The sequence below is a fragment of the Hemitrygon akajei genome, chromosome 11 (assembly GCF_048418815.1).
Source record: "Hemitrygon akajei chromosome 11, sHemAka1.3, whole genome shotgun sequence".
Classification (NCBI taxonomy): Eukaryota; Metazoa; Chordata; class Chondrichthyes; order Myliobatiformes; family Dasyatidae; genus Hemitrygon; species Hemitrygon akajei.
Genome location: NC_133134.1, coordinates 154909606 through 154929311, shown reverse-complemented (window position 1 = coordinate 154929311; position 19706 = coordinate 154909606). Strand labels below are relative to the sequence as shown.

The 19706-nt window shown below is 39.9% G+C and overlaps 1 protein-coding gene across 13 annotated transcripts in view; it reads left to right on the top strand.

Moving 5' to 3' along the window:
- Nucleotides 1-19706, top strand: part of zmynd8 (zinc finger, MYND-type containing 8) — a 132832-nt gene that overhangs the window by 18750 nt on the left and 94376 nt on the right. For 12 of the 13 annotated variants that reach the window (XM_073062003.1, XM_073062007.1, XM_073062000.1 and 9 more), the window contains one exon: nucleotides 12382-12479. In XM_073062003.1, coding sequence (XP_072918104.1) covers nucleotides 12382-12479 — 98 coding nt within the window. Of the gene's footprint in view, nucleotides 1-7325; nucleotides 7411-12381; nucleotides 12480-19706 lie in introns of those variants that run through there. The other variant, XM_073062001.1, reaches the window with a different exon arrangement.

Sequence of the window (19706 nt, the reverse complement as noted above, 5' to 3'; positions counted from 1 at the left end):
CTACTTATTTATTTACCTTGGCTTCTTTGCATTAGCTACACAGGCAAACGTCATCATGAACTGAAAGCTGAGAGGCTAAAGATCTTACTAACAACGATTACTCTCTTTTATTTCTCTCTTGCTGCTTTCCCCTCCCCCCCCCCCCCCAACCCTGCAGTGGTGGGGGATGGACAAGGGTGGGAAGACTGGAAAAACTATTTGTCCCTGATGTGGTATAGCTGCAATCAGGATAACCCGTGTGGAAAATCGTGGGGAGAACCACGTATCTAGCAGCTTTATTGGCACTTTTCAGCCAATGTGTGCTGTGCTTGCAGTCTGTCTTTTTTTCTTAAGAAACTGCAAAGTTACTGGCCTAGAACTGAAGGACTTAACTACTTTTGCATTGTAATGTTGCAAGGAAGGAAGATGCAGCAGATGTTTACCAGTTGAATGGAATGATCGTGAAACAGTTAGTCTACATCATCTTTCCACTTAGTTAAAACATGCTCTCTTTCATTTAATTTTACAACTGATTGCAAATTTGATTAAGAACTGGGGAACTGGCCCCACCACTTTCCATTTGCAACCACCTGGTATTTTAAGTTTCTTAAACCCAATCTATAATGTGCACAAAGGAAGTATACATCAAGATGTGATTTGTGGTAAGTCAAGATGCTGTGAATTACATTTTAAAAATTGTTTTTTGTATAGTGTTCATGACTAATAAAGAAGTGGACAGTGTGGAAGAAGGCTTAATTTTTTTTGGGTTAACCAATTTTTTTTTAACTTTAGCTTGCTCGCTGAGCTAATGGACGTGCAGATTGATATGGAATAGGCCTGCTGAGTCCAGAAGGGTTTGACAAGTTTTGTTCCTGGTGTTTGCTGAGTTAGTCATTCTCAGTTGGGCGGCAGTGGGGCACCAGGTTAAACTTTGATATTCTTACATCTTGAACCCCTGATCTGTATTACTGTCCACTGGTTAGAGTTGGATGATATTCATCTGAGAATGGGTTAAGGCTTTTCACAGAATGGAAGGAGACAATTTGTCCCTCAGAATCTGAATTGTCTCTAGGCAAGAGCAACCCTGCCAGTTCTGTTTCCCTGCCTTTTCATTCAGATGATCGGGGCAGCACCGTAGCGTAGCAGTTAGCACAAAGCGTTATTGTATTGGCGAACTGGGTTCAATTCACGCCGCTGCCTGTAGTGAGTTTGAATGTTCTCCCCGTGACTCTGTGGGTTTCCTCCCACTGTCCAAAGATGTATCAGTTGGCAGGTTAATTGGTCATTGTAAATGGTCCCATGGTTAGGCTAGGATTAAATTGGGGATTGCTGAGCAGCACAGCTTGAAGGGCCTGGAGGGCCTATTCTGCACTGTATCTCAACAAATAAATAAAATCTAATTTTGACTGCTTAAAATTAAGGCTACCTCACTGCTTGCTTGGCAATTCATTCCAGACCTTCACCATTCAAGTCAAGTCACTTTTATTGTCATTTTGACCATAACTGCTGGTACAGTACATAGTAAAAATGAAACAACGTTTTTCAGGACCATGGTGTTAGATAATACAGTACAAAAACTAGACTGAACTATGTAAAACAAAAACAACATGGAGAAAGCTACACTTGACTACAGACCTACACAGGACTGCGTAAAGTGCACAAAAAGCTTTACAATAAATAATAAAGAGGACAATAGGGTAAGGTGTCAGTCCAGGCTTCGAGTATTGAGGAGTCTGATAGCTTGGGGGAGGAAACTGTTACATAGTCTGGTCGTGAGAACCCGAATGCTTTGGAGCCTTTTCTCAGACGGGAGGGAGAAGAGTTTGTATGAGGGGTGCATGGGGTCCTTCACAATGCTGTTTCCTTTGCGGATGCAGCGTGTAGTGCAAATGACCGTGATGGCGGGAAGAGAGTCCCAGATTATCTTCTCAGCTAACCTCACTATCCGCTGCAGGGTCTTGCGATCCGAGATGGTGCAATTTCCGAACCAGGCAGTGATGCAGCTGCTCAGGATGCTCTCAATACAACCCCTGTAGAATGTGATGAGGATGGAGGGGGGTGGGAGATGGACTTTCCTCAGCCTTCGCAGAAAGTAGAGACGCTGCTGGGCTTTCTTTGCTATGGAGCTGGTGTTCATATATGTAAATTGGGGGAAAATATAAAATTTAACATTGCACAGTGCAATAGCTGCAAGTAGTAGTCTAGTTTGCACACTTAGAATTCTGACTTGAGTGCTGTTAGGAGTACAGTGTTGCAGTTTCATCAATAAGACGTTCATTCTGCCCACTGCACTGTCATTGCTACTTAGTCATGAATACCATCCTCCCACATTTTTGTTCATCCTTCATGAAATTCCATATTTGTATATCTGTAGTTTTGTTTTCCTTCCCCAGCCCTGATACACTGCAGATCTAAATGACATGTGGTTTCTGATATGACTCACCCTCAACACTATCCGTTCTTTTTGATATGTCTCACCCAGTTGTGTGTATTAGTCAACAGATGGTTCCATTCTGCTCTCTCTCCAGCCAGCGGCATAGACTCGCCTACCTATCTTTACACATCTGAATTGTTACACATGGAGGCCTTCAAGAATTTAGCCTTCGCTGCTTTCTTTTCTCACCTGAATACAATCTTCGATGAAATTGGGTTCTGTGAAGTTTACCCCACAGTGCTGAACTGAGGCTGCGGCCTGCTGCAGCAGCTCTAGGCTTCATATCTGAGATCTCACAATTCATTTTAAATGATATTTGCTTACTCTTATTATTTGCAGGATTTTTTCTCTCTCTCTGCACAGTCGGTGTTCGTCGGTCTTTTTTATGGGTTCTTCTGGGTTTCTTGTTTTGTGGCTGTGTGGAAGGAGATGAATCTCAAGGCTGTATAATGTATATATTCTTTGATAATAAATGTTCTTTGAACATTATCCAGATCGAAATTGGTCCCACAAATCTCTCTATCTCCTGCAATGTATCTGATTTATCACGTCTTTTTTTAAAAAAATATACCCATCCCTGAAGAAATGGAATATTATGAAGATGAAAGCCACTGTTGTCAGTGATTCCAGCTCGCAATTCTTGCTGTTCAACTAATTTGACCCCAAAATAAATTTCTTGTGTCTTCTGAGAAACCAAAATGAGCTTTTTCCACCTCTATAGCTTATCTGTCTCTGGCCATCTACTGCTGGCACCTTAGTCATATCTTTACTGCCTCCATTCTTGACTATTTCAATGCTTTCCAGACTGGTTTCCTAAGCTTGTTTAAGACTACTGCCTATAGCTTAGCTTCCAGTTACTGAACGTTATCGTGTTTGTGATCGCAATTTTGCTTGACACAGCAATACCTTAATTCTCAAAATCCTTGATTTGCAAATCCTCAATTTTGTACCTCATTTAACCTTGCAGTTTCTGCTAGACCCAAAGTCTTGTTGGTTCTGTGCTGTTGCAATTCTGGATCTTTGGCATCCTTGATTTTTATTTGGTCAAGTAATGGAACCACGATTTCAGGGATGTGGGTGCTGTTTTCCTGAATTTCCTTTCTATTTACAGCCTCTCTGTCTTTACTGTCTCTCTCATCTGCCATATTAAACCTAATGTGTGCATTAATAAAAAAAATCTTCTCCAGTGGCTATACTTTTTGGCCTCCTGCGATGATAAAGCAGTTAGGGACATTCATCCAAGGTTAAAACTGCATTAAAAAAAAGTAACTTTGGAACCCTTTATATCCTTTTGTAATGGTACTGACCCACCCTCACCAGTTTAAAGTCATGAATAGCATCTTTGTGATTAGCATTGGGTAACTTGCTGTATCACTTGTGACAGCCTGATGCCTCTCTTTCAGTCCTCATTTGCCTCCACATCCTTGCCATTCTGTTCAATGTTAAGCTGAACTCTTTCTTATGAAGACCCATGCTTTCCACATCTGGGATTTTGCCATTGTGTTTCTACTCATGCACTCATTTCATTCAGGATTTTCGTTTGTTCCCCTCCCCCTTCCCAAAATGCTGTCATTGTTTGTAGCCTGTAGAGATTTTAATGTTCATTCACAGGATCTTACTACAACAGTCAGGGCCAATAATTATTGCCCTTAAAGTGTTTGTGAGTCCTTTGCCTGAACTGTTGAAATACTTGTGAAGGTACTCACCTGGTGCCATTTGGTTGGACATTTTGTGACTTTTTTCCTCTTCAAACAAAGTGTTGTTTGCATGGTTCTGCTGCCTTTGTCCTTCTAAGTGGTAGAAATCACAGGTTTGGGAGGTCTGTTGTGAATTGCTGCACTGGATCACGTAGGTGGTATACACACTAGTCACCGTGTACAATAATTGAGTAGAATGAATTTGCAAGACGGTGTGTGAGGTACCAATCATGTTTGTACCCATGTGCGGTTGGCATTGATGAACTTTTTCAGTGTTGTTGGAGCACAAATCATCCAGGAAAGCGAAGAGAATCAAATTCAGGTTTAATATCACTGGTACATGTTACGAAATAATGTCTATGCTATGCCTCTTTTGTACCTTCTAGATTATTGAAAAATTTGACATGCCAGGAGGTAAGTGTACTGTCCTGGTGTGGAGTGTGGTGGGTCATGGGGAAATGTACCAATTTGGAGTATTGTGAGCAGTTTTGGGCCCCATATCCAAGGATGTGGTTGCATTGGAGAGGGCCCAGAGGAGGAGATTCATGAGAACTGTGCTGGGAATGCAAGGTTTAACATATAAGAAGTGTTTGATGGCTCTAGGCCTGTACTCACTGGAGCTGAGAATGGGTGGGGATCTTATTGAAACCTATTGAATATTGAAAGGCCTAGAGAGAGTGCACATGGAGAGGGTGATCCTATGGTGGGAGAGAGCAAGACAAGAGGGCACAGCCTCAAATTACAAGAGCTTACCCTTAGAGCACAGATGTGGAGGAATTTCTTTAACTTGATGGTGGTGAATCTGTGGGGTTTATTGGCACAGACATAGTGGAGGCAAAGTCATAGGGTATATTTAAAGTGGGAGTTTGAAAGTCACTTGATTAGTACCGGTATCAGGGATTACAGGGAGAATGGGGTTGAGAGGGGAAAATAAATCAGCAATGATCGAATGGCAAAGCAAATTTGATGGGATGAATGTCCCAATTCTGCTTTTGTGTCTTGTGGTCAATGCAACTCCTTTCCCGTGCATCCCTTACTCATATTGAATGCCAAGGTAAATTCATCTTTGGGCTCATCATGCTCACTGCTTCTGTCTTCAAGTACTCCAAATCCTTCCTGGGAATATTCTCCCATGCTCTGCTTCACTTGCTGGGGTTCTAACTTTATTATTCAGTCTTGCAACTCCATGATATGTCAGCACTACTCAGATTCAAGCTTTTTGATCTTTCTGGAACTTGAGCATTACAACATTGGCAACTGTCTACACCTGATCTACAGATGCTGGAAATCCAAGCTACATGCACAAAATGCTGGAGGAACTCAGTAGGCCAGGGAGCACCTATAGAAAAGAGTAAACAATTGACATTTTGGGCAGGGGTTCCAGCCCGAAACGTCAACTGCTAACTCTTTTCTATAGATAAAAAAAATAAAAACACAAAATGCTGGCAGAACTCAGCAGGCCAGACAGCATCTATGGGAGGAGGTAGTGACGACGTTTCAGCCCGAAACATTTTCAGCATTTTGTGTTTTTATTTATTTCCAGCATCTGCAGATTCACTTGTGTTGCTTTTCTATAGATGTTTCTTTTCCCTACTTGACTCTGATTTGCCTGCAGGCTCCTTAATACCTGTCTCCATCACCAGGCTTTTGATCTGCTGCTGTTGTAAGTGTGCATGCGGTTTGGGGTTAAATTTCATTTCATAACAATGCTGTTCATGTTGAATTATGATAACAGTGATTTCCCCCTATATTCCCCGAGTTTAACTTTAGCCTGTCTGTTTTTCCCTCCCACAGGTACATTGTGTTGTTATCTTTGTCCACAATATAACAAGTTTCTTTAAATATTTGTCTTTTTAGTTGCACTGATATAACTTTGTTTTCAATGGTCTGTTTCTTCTCTAGCAAAAACAATTTGCTTGTGTTTTAAGTTTTATTTTCGATTTGTAAATTTTTTAAGTGCTAGTCTTGTAACATTTATATCCACTACAACAGTGTGTGCAGAATTTGCTGTATTTCCCAAATAGCAGTGGAACTTTCTTGCGCTATGATAATGTTGCATACATATTTAATTTATGATCACGATTTGACAGCCAGCTTGTCTGTGACAAACGTATTGCTGATATTGTGTAAATGGCTAAAAAAATGAATTGGTGTTTGCATTAGCTAGATCAGGAAGTATGTATGTAGATCTTGTGTTTTTTTTAATGCCATAGAGTATATGAAGTAAGGAGGACTTGAGCTGTTAAACACTATTAAGACTGTTCGTCATAGGGACACTCAGGGACAAGACAATGAGTGTGCGCTAAACAGCTCTCCCTGGTAATGTGCATTCATTGTAACATGAGCCAGATTCAAGTGGGACCTGTGCTGGCAGACAGCGGCAGAAGGTGGGGTGGGGGAAGGGTTGTGGAATGCGATCTGTGAGGAAACAATAAAGTGAGCATCCACAAAGCACCACATTGTTGCTTTGTAATGCTATTGTACAAGATGGCTACCCTATTTCCACAACAGGAATTTGGTAAAGTACCAATTTGGAAAGGGGACAAATCTTCAGTAGTTCTCCCTTCAAATTTTTCTCTTTTTTTTTGCTATTTTGCTTAACCCCATCTATCAAATGAGTAAGCTTTAGAAAGTGTTAGTTGGAAACTGTGGATATTGGTTTGATTATTAGGATGAGAAGTTTCAAATACAATTTACAGATTTAAAGGTGCTTTCTGATATTCAGCCTGATGCTCTAAATATAAACATTATACTTAATTTTTGCATGGCTCCCAAGTTTGTTTAATTGCAGAAGGGTGCACTTCAGAGTGGTAATCTCAGATGCTGTACCTGAAGAACTGTATTTATTGACAGGACCTACCTAGATATTCTTTTGTCAGTGTTTGCAGCAGGGTATTAACATGGCTGCACTGAAAGGGCCTACATGGAAGAACAACACCATCATAATTGTGAGGGACCATATCGTTGCTGTGCCACAAATGACTGAAAACAGTTCAGTTAATTTTTTTTGGGCAAGCTTAAATTTCCCTCCTACTCCCCTGAAAGTGTCTGTGTATCTGTTTGCCAGAAATCTGCACAGATACTTCCCTGTTTCTTATAATCTAGGCTGCAATGCAGAAAGATGCTGTCTGTAACAAGGTAGCAGCAGCTGTACAGCTTTTCACTGCAAGCCAATCGTATCTCGCCTTGCAGCATTTAGCCAATAGCAGCGCAGAATACGTTAAAGATTGACAATCACAGTAGCTGGACTCAAAAAGGCCTTCTGGAAATTTCCTCCATCTTTGTTCCACCAACAACAAGGTAATTTCAGCCAAGCTGAAGAACTTTATATATTTTTAACAGTTAAAAGGTGTGATTCTCTGTCATTTATGTAACATACACTACACGGCTAAAAAGGAGCAATTTCTTCTGTTTTGTTAACAGTTTATATTTGGTGTTGATGGGATATGCTGTACAAGCTGTGAGACAAGAACAGACAGCCCAGTGCAATGACTCCTGATGCCCAGATCCCTCTTGGGATGTGCATTAAGCTCTGTTCTACATAATTTTGATGTTATAAATTCTGTAGCAAAGACACAAAGCAAAATTGTTTTAAGTTGATTAAAATAATGATGTAATTCAGTGTCTAGGAAAAGCAGATGTCATGACCAAGGTAAAAAAACTGGCTCAAACCAGTTTGATCAAGCCTCCCATTGCTATATCTGCATTGGAGCTGCTTTCTCTGTAAATATTTCAATCCCACAATCATCTTTTAAATCATGTTTTAAGACTTTGGGTTAGATTTGCTGAGCTGCATAGAACAAAATGCATTTTACATGCCTTCAGTGTACAGCACAAGGCGTTTTCCTTAAGATTCTAGCTGGCATTTAATACCAGTGAGATGTTCAGTTGACTTTTGTTTCTGTTCTATGTGAAGTATTTCCTGAATTATGTGTTGGTTGCATGCAGTTTAGTGGTTGTTTTGCTTTGCACTAAGATATAGTTAATATCTTTTGATTACCAGACTTTATTCTGTCTTGAATGGTTTTGTGGTACAGGTTTGCAGGCTTGACAATTGCCGAAGTGATAATGGAGACTGCCACCATTTTAGGCACAGATAGGAGTAGTCTACTGTGCCAGGTTCCATTTTTAGACTCTGCATATTGTAAACACTGTGTACTCAGGACAAGTAAATGGTTGATACTGGTGCATGCAGAGCGGCTGAGTTACTCGCTGCAAACAGGATTTCTGCTTTGTATTAAAAAAAGACCCAATAAATCCAGGGGGAAAATTATTTCCATGGCAATCTGCTTATATAAAATTTAAATAGTCATGTATATTCAGTCTCTGTAAAACCAAGAGGCAGTTAGCTGATGAACTGGGGATTTAAAAAAAATGGTTATATGTTATAGTCAGTTCTAGGTATACACAATGTGCATCATGAATTCTTTCATGCTGAATCACTTCATAATGAAACCACAAATGCCATTGTCTATTTGAGGTTGTGTGGGCACAGTGAATATTACAGGTATGATTTTTTTAGCACTAAACTGGGTTCCCTACTACAAAATTATGTTACAATGTACTCCTCTGCTGATTGCAAGGTAGGGTAATTAACAATTTGCTTTCATCACTTGTGTAACATGCTCAGTTATCATTGAATAAGGCAGAAATTCTGTGGCCAATAAGTCATTGCAGCTTTTCTGTTTCATTCAAAATCAAAATAACGTGATCTATTGTAGGTAAAATAGCAAGATCAGACTTGTAGATATGAGGTTCAGTTGGTTTTCCTAATTCACTTGCTCTACCAACCAACCATTCTCAGTGGGGGCACAGAAAGTACAGTTGACGTATGGTGAATTGAATATTGACATCTAAATCTGGTCATCACCAGATTTCTCTCACCCACTCAAACTTAAAAACTGCAGTTTGTTTTCTCCTGTACCTGGCTATGTTCAGAGGTCTAATTAATGATAAATTACCTTTTGACATCTCTTCTGCATTCTTACTTTGAATTGATATTTTTTAAAACTTTGAAGTCTGTAAACTGTCCCATTACATCATTTTGTAGAGAAATTTCTCGTGAATTTTTTAATACAGCATACTGGATATTCTGTATCTGTCAGAATGACTGGAAAACGTGAAAGTACCAGATGTGTTATTTTTTTCAGTTTTGTCAGAGGGCTAGATAATTATCCTTGTCGTGACTCATATGGTACAGGAAATAAAGTTGAAAGTTCAAAGTAAATTTATTTATTATCAAAATACATATATGTCACTATATATAATCCTGAGGTTCATTTTATTGCAGGCATACACAGTAAAGCCAAGAAACAATAGAACCATGAAAGACCACACCCAACAGGATAGACAAACAACTAATGTGCAAAAGACAACAAACGTGTTTCCCAAGGGGAAAAAGCAATAAATATTGAACATGAGATTGAAGAGCCTTGAAAGTTAGTCCATAGGTTGTGGGAACAGTTCAGTGATGGAGCAAGTCAAGTTGAGTGTAATTATCCCCTCTGGTTCAAGAGCTAGAGGGGTAATAACAGTTCCTGATACTGGTGGTGTGAGTTCTGAGGCTCCTGTACCACCTTCCTGATGGTTGCAGCAAGAAGAGAGGATGGTCTGGATGGTGGGGGTCCTTGATGATGGATGCTGCTTTCCTGCTACAGCACTCTGTGTAGATGTTCTCAGTGGTGGGAAGAGCTTTACCCATGATGGCTTGGACTATATCCCCTACTTGTAGGATTTTATGTTCAAGGGCGTTGGTGATTCCATGCCAAGCCATGATGCAACCAATCAACTTACTCTCCACCACACATCTATAGAAGTTTGACGAAGCTTTTAATGTCATGCCAAATCTTAAACTTGTAAGGATGTAGAGGCATTGCTGTGCTTTCTGCATGATGGCATTTACGTGCTGGACCCAGGACAAATCCTCTGAAGTGATAACATATTGAAAGTAAAGCATTGTGATTGAGTACAAATGATCTGAAAAAGAACAAACAAATAGTTTTCCAAACCTTCTGCTCAAGGAACTTGTAGCCAATTTCATAGCCCATTCCTTAGTCATTGTTTTTCTTTTTTTTCCACTTCCTATATACTGGAATTCATCATTTCTTCTGAAAGTTCTGTCCTTGCTCAACATTTAAAGAGAATATAGTCATTGAAAATATTGAACCAAATTGTGAGCAAGTAGATAGAACAGTAGCGATATCCCAGGTTGCAGTACGGTTCTGTTTCTATAAACTACTTGCAAGTCGGAAGTGCATTTGCAGAACAGGTTCCCAGGTAGCAGATGATGGCTGCAGCCATACAGCAGCCAATAAGTTCATCCTTGGAATTGTAAAACAGTACACTACAGAACAGAACCAGTCCCTTGCTCCATCCAGTCTGTGCCAAACTATTTAACCTGTCTAGTCCCATTGACCTCCACCCAGACCATAGCCCTCCATACCCCTCTCCAAATTTCTCTTAAATGTAGAAATTGAACCCCCATCCACCACTTCTGCCTGCAGCATGTTCCACACTCTCACCACCCTCAGAGTGAAGAAGTTCCCCTTGAATATTTCATCTTTCACCATTAACCTCTAGTTCTAACCTCACACTTTTTATACCTCTCATTTTTCAATGTTCTAGGAAACAAAATCCTAATCTATTTAACTTTTCCCTATAACTCAGGTCCTCAAGTCCTCGCAGCATCCTTGTAAATTTTCTCTACATTCTTTTGATCTTATTGACATCTTTCCTAGTAGATGACCAAAACTGCACACAGTACTCCAATTAGGCTTCACCAAAATGTCACGCAATTTCAATATAACATTCCAGTTCCTGTACACAGTATTTTGATTTATGAAGGCCAGTATGTCAGTTGATTTCTTTATGGCTCCATCTACCCATGATTCCTCTTTTAAGGAATTGTGGATCTGCATTCCCAGATCCTTCTGCTCTACTTCGGTGCCCTACCGCTCACCAGGTAAGACCTACTCTGGTTGGTCCTCAAAGTGCATTAAATTCCATCTCTCATTTTTCATCCCATTTTTGCAGCTAGTCCAGATCCTACTGCAGGCTTTGATAGTCTTCCTCGCTGTCCACTATACCCCCAATCTTAGTGTTATCAACAAATTTAATGATTCAGTTTACCACATTATCATCCAGATCATTGATGTAGATGACAAACCTCAATGGATTCACCAATGGCACCTGTGGCACATCACTAGTCACAGGCTCTAGTCAGAGAAATAACTATCTGTTGACTTGTTTGTATGTACAAGCCATACCAAAGCTGGGATAAACTTGTATGTTATGACATTAAGCAGTTGATCATTTTTTAATGAAATGAAAAGGCCTAACTTTATTTTTAGCCAAGGAGTGGTGAGTCTGTGGAATACTCTGTCACAGACTGTGGTTGAGGCAAAGTCCATGGGTATAAGCAGAAGTTGATAGATTCATGCATGATTGGTCAGGGCATCAAGGGATATGACAAGAGGTCAGGTGCATGGTGTTCAATGGGATCCAGGTTCAGCCATGATGAAATGGCCTAATAGGCTTGATGGGCTGAATGGCCTAATTCTGCTCCTATGTCTTATGGTCAATCTGGGGAGTTTAATCTTTATACCTGTCCCTTTAGTTTTCAACAATAACAATAAATTACATTTGTGTGTGTGTGTTTTCAAGATGGGAAGGGCCTTGGACCACTTTACTAAGAGCAGTTTCTCAGACAGCACCACTGCTTTTAGATACAAAGGTAGGTGAAACACATGGTGAAAAGAAGTAAGATTTAAAGGGCATCTAGCAAATGGGTTTACAAAGCCATGAGTGATTCTCAGTCTTTGGATCTTGACAGATGAAATATAGTTAGCATTGCATTTGGATTGGCAGAGTGGAAGAAATCAGACTGCTGGAAGATCAAAATTGGAGGAATACAGGCAGCCTTGTACAGCCTGGAGAAACTCTGGCAGTTTAGTCTGGGAGGGGAATTTTAAAAACAGGATAATTAACTACTAAAAATTCCAAGGCTATGCCTTGTTAGCTTGAGAGATTGGACAAATGAAAAGTGAAACTGTTTTGAAAATAAAGAAACGACAGAGTTGGCAATAGGTTTCTTTTTGGAATAGGTTACGTGCTTCAGGTTAAGGATTTGGGATAAGCATGACATTTCGTGTGGCATTTGAGAAAAATGTATGTTTTTGCCAAATACTGTTTCCATGTTGCTGTGCTTAAAGAAATTATATTTTTTTGCAATATTTGTTTAAAGCTATTGGTCTCTCTTTTTCATTTGTGTAGTTTGGCAGAGGACCTGCCTAAACAGGAGGAGGAAGAGGAGGAAGAAGAGGAAGAAGAGGTTGAGGAGGAGGGAATGGAGATCTCAACCAGATCTAGGGGTAGGTGAAAGACTTGCATTCTTTCTCTCTAGAAGGGTCATGAACTGAAACATCGACCCTCTGCAGATCCTGTCTGACATATTGACTTTCTCCAGCAGTTTGCTTTTTGCTCCAAAATGTGGCGTCTGCAAGAGTGTTCCATTTGTCCCATCTAGAGTGGCTCGTACATTATCTGAAACTCGCCCTATTGAAGTCCCAGCTCTCCTGAAAATCGTTTATCATGAGCTGTTTATATGCTGTATTATATTGGTTTCTGGTTATTCTACAATTCTACAATTTTCATCCTTATCTTCAATGCCTTCGGACCTTGCCATTCCTAACTGAGTGACATTGTGAGATCTCTGACATTCTCTTGTCCTTTCAGTGACCCAGTTTTTATTCCCTTGCAAGTACTAGCAATTGCCTGCTGAAGTCCATTTTCTGCAATTCAATCCTTGGAGCACCTTTCCTCTTTTTAACCAAACTGTATTCTTAAATAAAGGAGTATCACTTTGACTAAGCTTTTAGTCACTAGACCTTATTCAGTGGTGTCAAATTGAACTTGATACCCTTGTAAATTTGTGTTTTAAGATCATTTTGATACATTGAAGGGCCTGTAAAATGAGTGGTGCTGTTATTAATTTGAGTTGAAACTTGGAAAACAGATTTTATTTAGGCTTGGTTAGAACCATATGTAGAATTTCTTGCCTGGATATATCTTTTCATCCATTTGCTACATTGGCTTTTTCTGTTTTTGCAATGTAATTATTCCAAGCTGAGTCTAAATCTTACAAGGACAACTAGGGAGGGGCAGCATAGACTGGCATTCTAAATGATGACTACATTATGTATGTGAACAAATATTTAAAAAAATGCATTATAGGAATTCTTTAGTTGAATAGAACTGTATAGGCTGATGCTTTTAAAATGTTAATATGTAACATCATCTCACTGGAAGTATCAATTTTAAATGAAATGTTCTAGGTTGCTTAGCAGCAAGATAGTATTGCAGGAAATCTTTGGCAGAAACACTCTGATCTTGTACAAGTCATAAGTAGGAGTGTTTTATGCTGACTGGCCCACTAATGCATCTACTATATTTTCCATCTGTGGAACTCTAGGATATGAATCCACATTTAGGTTTATCTGAAATTCCCATCTTTACAGCTGAGATATTAATTAGTTTGAAGAAGCCAGCATCAGACAATGTAGCAATGAATTTCCGATGAGAATGTTGTTTTTTCCTAGTTCAATTCTACAGCTATTTTTGAAGGTTTCATCATTCTATGTTGCTATCGTGCTGAATAACAAAATCTGGAATGTGGGAAGTGGTCTGTATAATCTGCTGCAATTTTAAAAAATGCAGAGAGTGAATGTAGTTTTAAGAGTATATATTCTCTGGTTTTAATGGCCTTTTTAAAAAATGGTATATTTTATAGTGACTTGAAAACTTTGGAGAATCTGGAGATATTTTTATATTAGAAAATGCATTGAACCACATCTAGTACTATTTTATGCCACTTCTCCCCCCTTCAAATTGATAATGTAGCAATGATGTTTTTGTCCATTCAATGCAGTTATCCCTCAAATTTGCAATCTCCAGCAGCTTTTTTTCTGGCTCAGTTTCAGAATGTTTCACAGTTGAATGTTGGATATACCAAATGTATGAAACAATGCCAAGGTCTCAACAGTAAGTTTTAGCTTTAGAAATGCAGATCTTGCAGATATTAACTTGCCATGACTGATCCTAGAACAATGGAACAGTTAGGGGTATTAGAATTTAGTGATACTCAATTTTGACCATAGAAAATATTGACCAATTGGTATGGTTTAAGTTCCCAGATGCTCTGAAAAGTTTAATAATCTATTTCATATTCAGTGACTATTGTTTCTATTCTTAGTAACACACAAAATGCTGGAGGAACTCAGCAGGTCAGGCAGCATCTATGGAAAAAGAGTAAATAGGCAACTTTTCAGGCGGAGACTCTTTATAAGGACACTGTTCTTGTGTTTGTGTTTATTGCTCTCCATAGATACCACCTGATCTGCTGAGTTCCTCCTGCATTTTGTGTGTGTTACTCTGGATTTCCAGCATCTCATTCTCTTGTATCTCAATTGTCATTGTATTTTGTACTGAGTAGCTAGGAACTTAAAGGTTACTAGAAATATTCAGATAAATCTGTAGAAGTATGTGCGTCATTTTTTAATTAGGAGTAAAATTGCATTTCTCCCTTTAAGGGAAGACTTATTAATAGAGTTGTCAATTTGTCAGATATTTGACAAAAGAGTAAAAGTTCCTGCCTTATGGTTTAAGATAAAATGACTGCTTCTACTATGGAAGACTGGATCTGCTCTTGGTAAAATCATTCAAGTTTTGTTGGTCAACAAATTAAGTCTTTGCATTTACTTGTTTACCATAAGTATTCAACAGAAATTGTATAATTGTGATAACTGTGCATTTGATTAGTGACTGTTTGAAAGGGAAAAACAAAAAAAAAACAAAAATTTCAGTGATCACCTGTTCCCTCAAGCATGAATGCAACTACTGTTTTTGGAATCTGACATAGTTCGGGGTGGAAATTCTTCAGAAGAAAAAATATTCTTTTGTAAAATATTTCACCATTGTGAATGTTTTCCAGTTCCTGTTGAATTTAACAAACTGAAAAGAAAGAAAGCAAGTTGCCCAATGTTTCTGTTCTATGTTTCCTCTAAATAAATCAATTTTGTCTGTGTGAGGAGTGGTGCACCACACAGTTTTTCGTTCCATACCTTGTAGAGCATGAAAATGCCCGACACTGGCCTCTCAGGCCTGAGTCGACATCATCATCAAATCAAGGGCATTATCAAGGATGGCAGTTGAGTAGAGAGGTAAGTTATTTCATAATGATGACAGTGAAGTGAATCTTGTCACATACATTGAAGATTTGTGGGCTAGACAGCCTGCAATGGTTAGAATTACTGATATGAGGCCCAGCTTTTGAGGCCTCATCATTGGTGTATTCTGTGTTTGAGGCCTAGAGTTCAGGCTATCATCCAGGGTCCTTATTCATCATCATTTTTTAACTTATTGAGGTTCAACGTGGATTAGCCCCTTTCAGAATCGGGTTTATTATCACCGGCATGTGATGTGAAATTTCTTTCTAAGCTGCACCGCCCAGCAATCCCGATTTAATCCAGGCCTAATCATGGGACAATTTCTAATGACCAATTAGCCAACCAACCAGTACTTCTTTGGATTGTGGGAGGAAACTGGAGCACCCGGAGGAAACCAACATGGTTACAAGGAGAACCTACAGGCAGCGGCAGGAATTGAACTTGGATCGCCTTTACTGTAAGTGCTGCACTCACCGCCACAACACCTTGCCACCCACTCTGAGTCCTGGGTCAATACCAAAGATCAAAGAATTGAATGTCAATCAGAAGTTCAGAAGTCGAGGCCCAGTGGTCTGCCAATTTCTGCAAGTCCACTGGAGGGAAAGTTGCAGCCCAGTGTCTGAATGAATCTACTGTGGGTACAGGACAGGGTATGTAGTTGGGTGTATGTGTTGGGAAGGAGTGGAGCTTTATTTTGTTGCTTGGTATGTTCTGTTTTGTTGTATTTTGTGTTATTGCAGGCATGCTATGTTGGTGCTGGGATGGGTGGCAAAACATTTGGGTGCCCCTAGCATATTCTTGGGTTGCTGATTGTTAATGCAAGTTGCACATATCACTGTATGTTTTGGTGTTAAAATTGTACAAGGCATTGGTGAGGCCAAATTTGGAGTATTGTGTACAGTTCTGGTCACTGAATTATAGGAAAGATGTCAACAAAATAGAGAAAGTACAGAGGAGATTTACTGGAATGTTACCTGGGTTTCAGCACCTAAGTTACAGAGAAAGGTTGAACAAGTTGGGTCTTTATTCTTTGGAGTGTAGAAGGTTGAGGGGGGACTTAGCAGAGGTATTTAAAATTTTGAGGGGATAGATAGAGTTGACATGGATAGGCTTTTTTCCATTGAGAGTAGGGGAGATTCAACCAAGAGGACATGAGTTGAGAGTTAAGGGGTAAAAGTTTAGGGTTAACATGAGGGGGAACTTCTTTACTCAGAGAGTGGTAGCTGTGTGGAACGAGCTTCCAGTAGAAGTGGTAGAGGCAGGTTCAATTTTGTCATTTAAAAAAAATTGGATAGGTATATGGACAGGAAAGGAATTGGAGGGTTATGGGCTGAGTGCAGGTAGGTGGGACTAGGTGAGAGTAAGCATTCGGCACAGACTAGAAGGACCGAGATGGCCTGTTTCTGTGCTGTAATTGTTATATGGTTATATGGTATATATGATAAATAAATATAAATCTGAATTTTGGGTACCTGACAGAGTGACATGAAGGCATTCATAGATAATCTGGTCAGGTATCTGAACTTAAGCACTATGAGTGCTGCCAGCATTGGTGGAAAGGTCTCAAGAGTACATTGTGCTCTTAAGCCTGCCCATTCTGAGTATTGCAGAACCAATTGGACAGCTGCAGTCTGTAGGTAGAAGCCAGTGCTCAGAAGCTGAAGTACCTTAACCATATTTTTGTGCTGCATTTTCAAAATTCAAAGCTCAAAGTAAATTTATTGTCTAAGTGTATATGTATGTCACCATGTACAGCCCTGAGATTCATTTTCTTATGGGCATACTCATTAAATCCAAGATACATAATAAAATCAATGAAAGACAATACCTAACAGGACGGACGAACAGCCAATGTAGAAAAAACAACAAACTGTACAAATACAAAGCAAAAAAAATATATTACCAGGCATGAAATGAAGAGGCCTTGAAACTGAAGTTATGGGAACAGTTAGTGATGGGTCAAGTAAAGTTATCCCCACTGGTTCAAGAGCCTGATGCTTGAGGGGTGATCACTGTTCCTGAACCTGGTGTGGTGTGGGTGCTGAGGCTCCTGTGTCACCTTATGGCAGCAGTGAGAAGGGAGCATGACCTGGGTGGTGGAGATCTCTGATGTCTCTGAGATCTCTGATGATCTCTCTAGATGTGTTCAGTGATGGGGAGGACTTCACTCATGCTGGACTAGGCCATATACACTACTTGTAGGATTTTCCATTCAAGGGTATTGATGTTTTCATACCAGGCTATGATGCAATCAGTCATTATACTCTCCACCATACATCTATAGGAGTTTGTCCGAATTTTAGATATTATGCCAAATCTTCACAAACTTCAAAGGAAGTGGAGGTGCTGCTGTGCTTTCTTTGTAATTGCACTTACGTGCTGAGCCCACGACAGGTCCTCTGAAATGATAGCACTGAGAATTTAAAGTTGTTGACCCTCTCCACCTCTGATCCTTCGATGAGGATGAGCTCATAGGCCTCTGGTTTCTTTCTCTTGAAGTCAATAATCAGCTCTTTGCTTTTGCTGTCATTGAGTAAGAGGTTGCTGTTATGGCACCACTTAGCTAGATATAGAGTCTCCTTCCTGTATGTTGATTCGTCACCACCTTTGATTTGGCCAACAACAGTGATATTGTCAGCAAACTTAAATACGGCATTGGAGCTGTGCTTAGCCATGGTCATGAGCATAAAGCGAGTAGATCAGGGGGCTAAGCACACGGCCTTGTGACGCACCTGTACTGATGGAGATTGTAGAGCAGAAGTTGCCAATCTGAACTGACTGGGGTCTGCAAGTGAGGAAATTGAGGATCCAATTGCACAAGGAGGTATTGAGGCCAAGGTCTTGAAGCTTACTGATTAGTGTTGAGGGGATGATAGTACTGAATGCTGAGCTATGGTCAATGAAGAACATTCTAATATATGCATCTGTGCTGTCCGGATGTTCCAGGGTTGAGTGAAGAGCCAATAAGATGGCATCTTTTGATGACCTGTTGTGCTGATAAACAAACTGGAGTGGATCCAAGTTGCTTCTCAGGCAGGAGTTGAGATGTGAGATGTTTAATCACCAACCTCTCAAAACATTCCATCACAGTGGATGTAATTGCTACTGGACAGTATTCATTAAGGCAGATTAATATTTTCTTAGGCACCAGTATAACTGAAGCCTGCTTGAAGCAGGTAAGGACCTCAGATTGCCGAAGTGAGAGGTTAAAGATATCGGTGAATATTCCAGCATGTCGATCAGCATAGGTCTTTAGTGCTTGGTTAACTTACCTTCTGGGCCGGATGCTTTTGGTAGGTTCATCCCTGTGAAGGCTTCAGAGATTGAAATCGCAAGGTCATCAGAGGCGGTGGGAGTTCATGAAGCTTCCTCCATCTTTTGATGGTCAAAGTGAGCATAGAAGGTATTGAGCTCACCTGGGATCAAAGCATTGTTGGCAGCTATGTTGCTTGATTTCACTTTGTAAGAGGTAGGAGTAGGACAGGCAATCATCAGATTTCCTACAATGCAGATTGGACATGGAACAGATGGCATTCTTAATCATAGTATAGCAGTGGCCTTGTGTCTTGGTACCCCTTGTGGTGCGAGTTATGTGCTGATGATAATTGGGTACAGATTTCTTCAAACAAGCCTCTCAAAACACTTCAACATTTGAAGTCCCTGACTATGATTTGAAATGCATTGTAGTGGACTGTTTGGTGATGGGAGCATTCGGTATCTCAAGTGCCTGATTTATGTCAGCTTCTGACGGAATGTAAACTGCGGCTAGGATTACTGAGGCGAACTCTCTTAATAAGTAGAATGGCAAAGCAGAACTCTCGTTATGTAGAGCATTTTAGCCATGGGGGTGGTCCATCCTGTTGGTGACGTTGTCAACTGCAGACCTTTTAAGCTTATTGGTCTAAGTGGGACAAAGAAACATTGAGATATTAGTTTGGGATATTGAGTGAACTTATTGCCCTGTTGAGACAGAAGTAATTAGTCATTAAAAAGTTTATTAACTGATGTGATGGGGAAAATTACGAAGATTTGATTATACTTTATAATAGCAATCACTATTGAATTAGCACTTTTCAGCATAGTTACTAACTAAATAAGAAATGTGTGTTTGATTTGGTTGTGAGTAATAGGATTCCTTCCCAAAGAATGTAAAACATTCCACTGCTTATTCCCCAATTTCAGTGGTAATCTGTGTGGGCCTAGATTTATTTCATATTTGTTATCTTTTAGGAATAATGGCTCATAAAATGACCATTCATTTGGGTTACATTTTCACTCATAAGAAGATAAGAATTAGGAGCAGGAGTAGGCCATCTGTCCTATCGAGCCTGCTCTACCATTCGATAAGATCATGGCTGATCTGGCCATGGACTC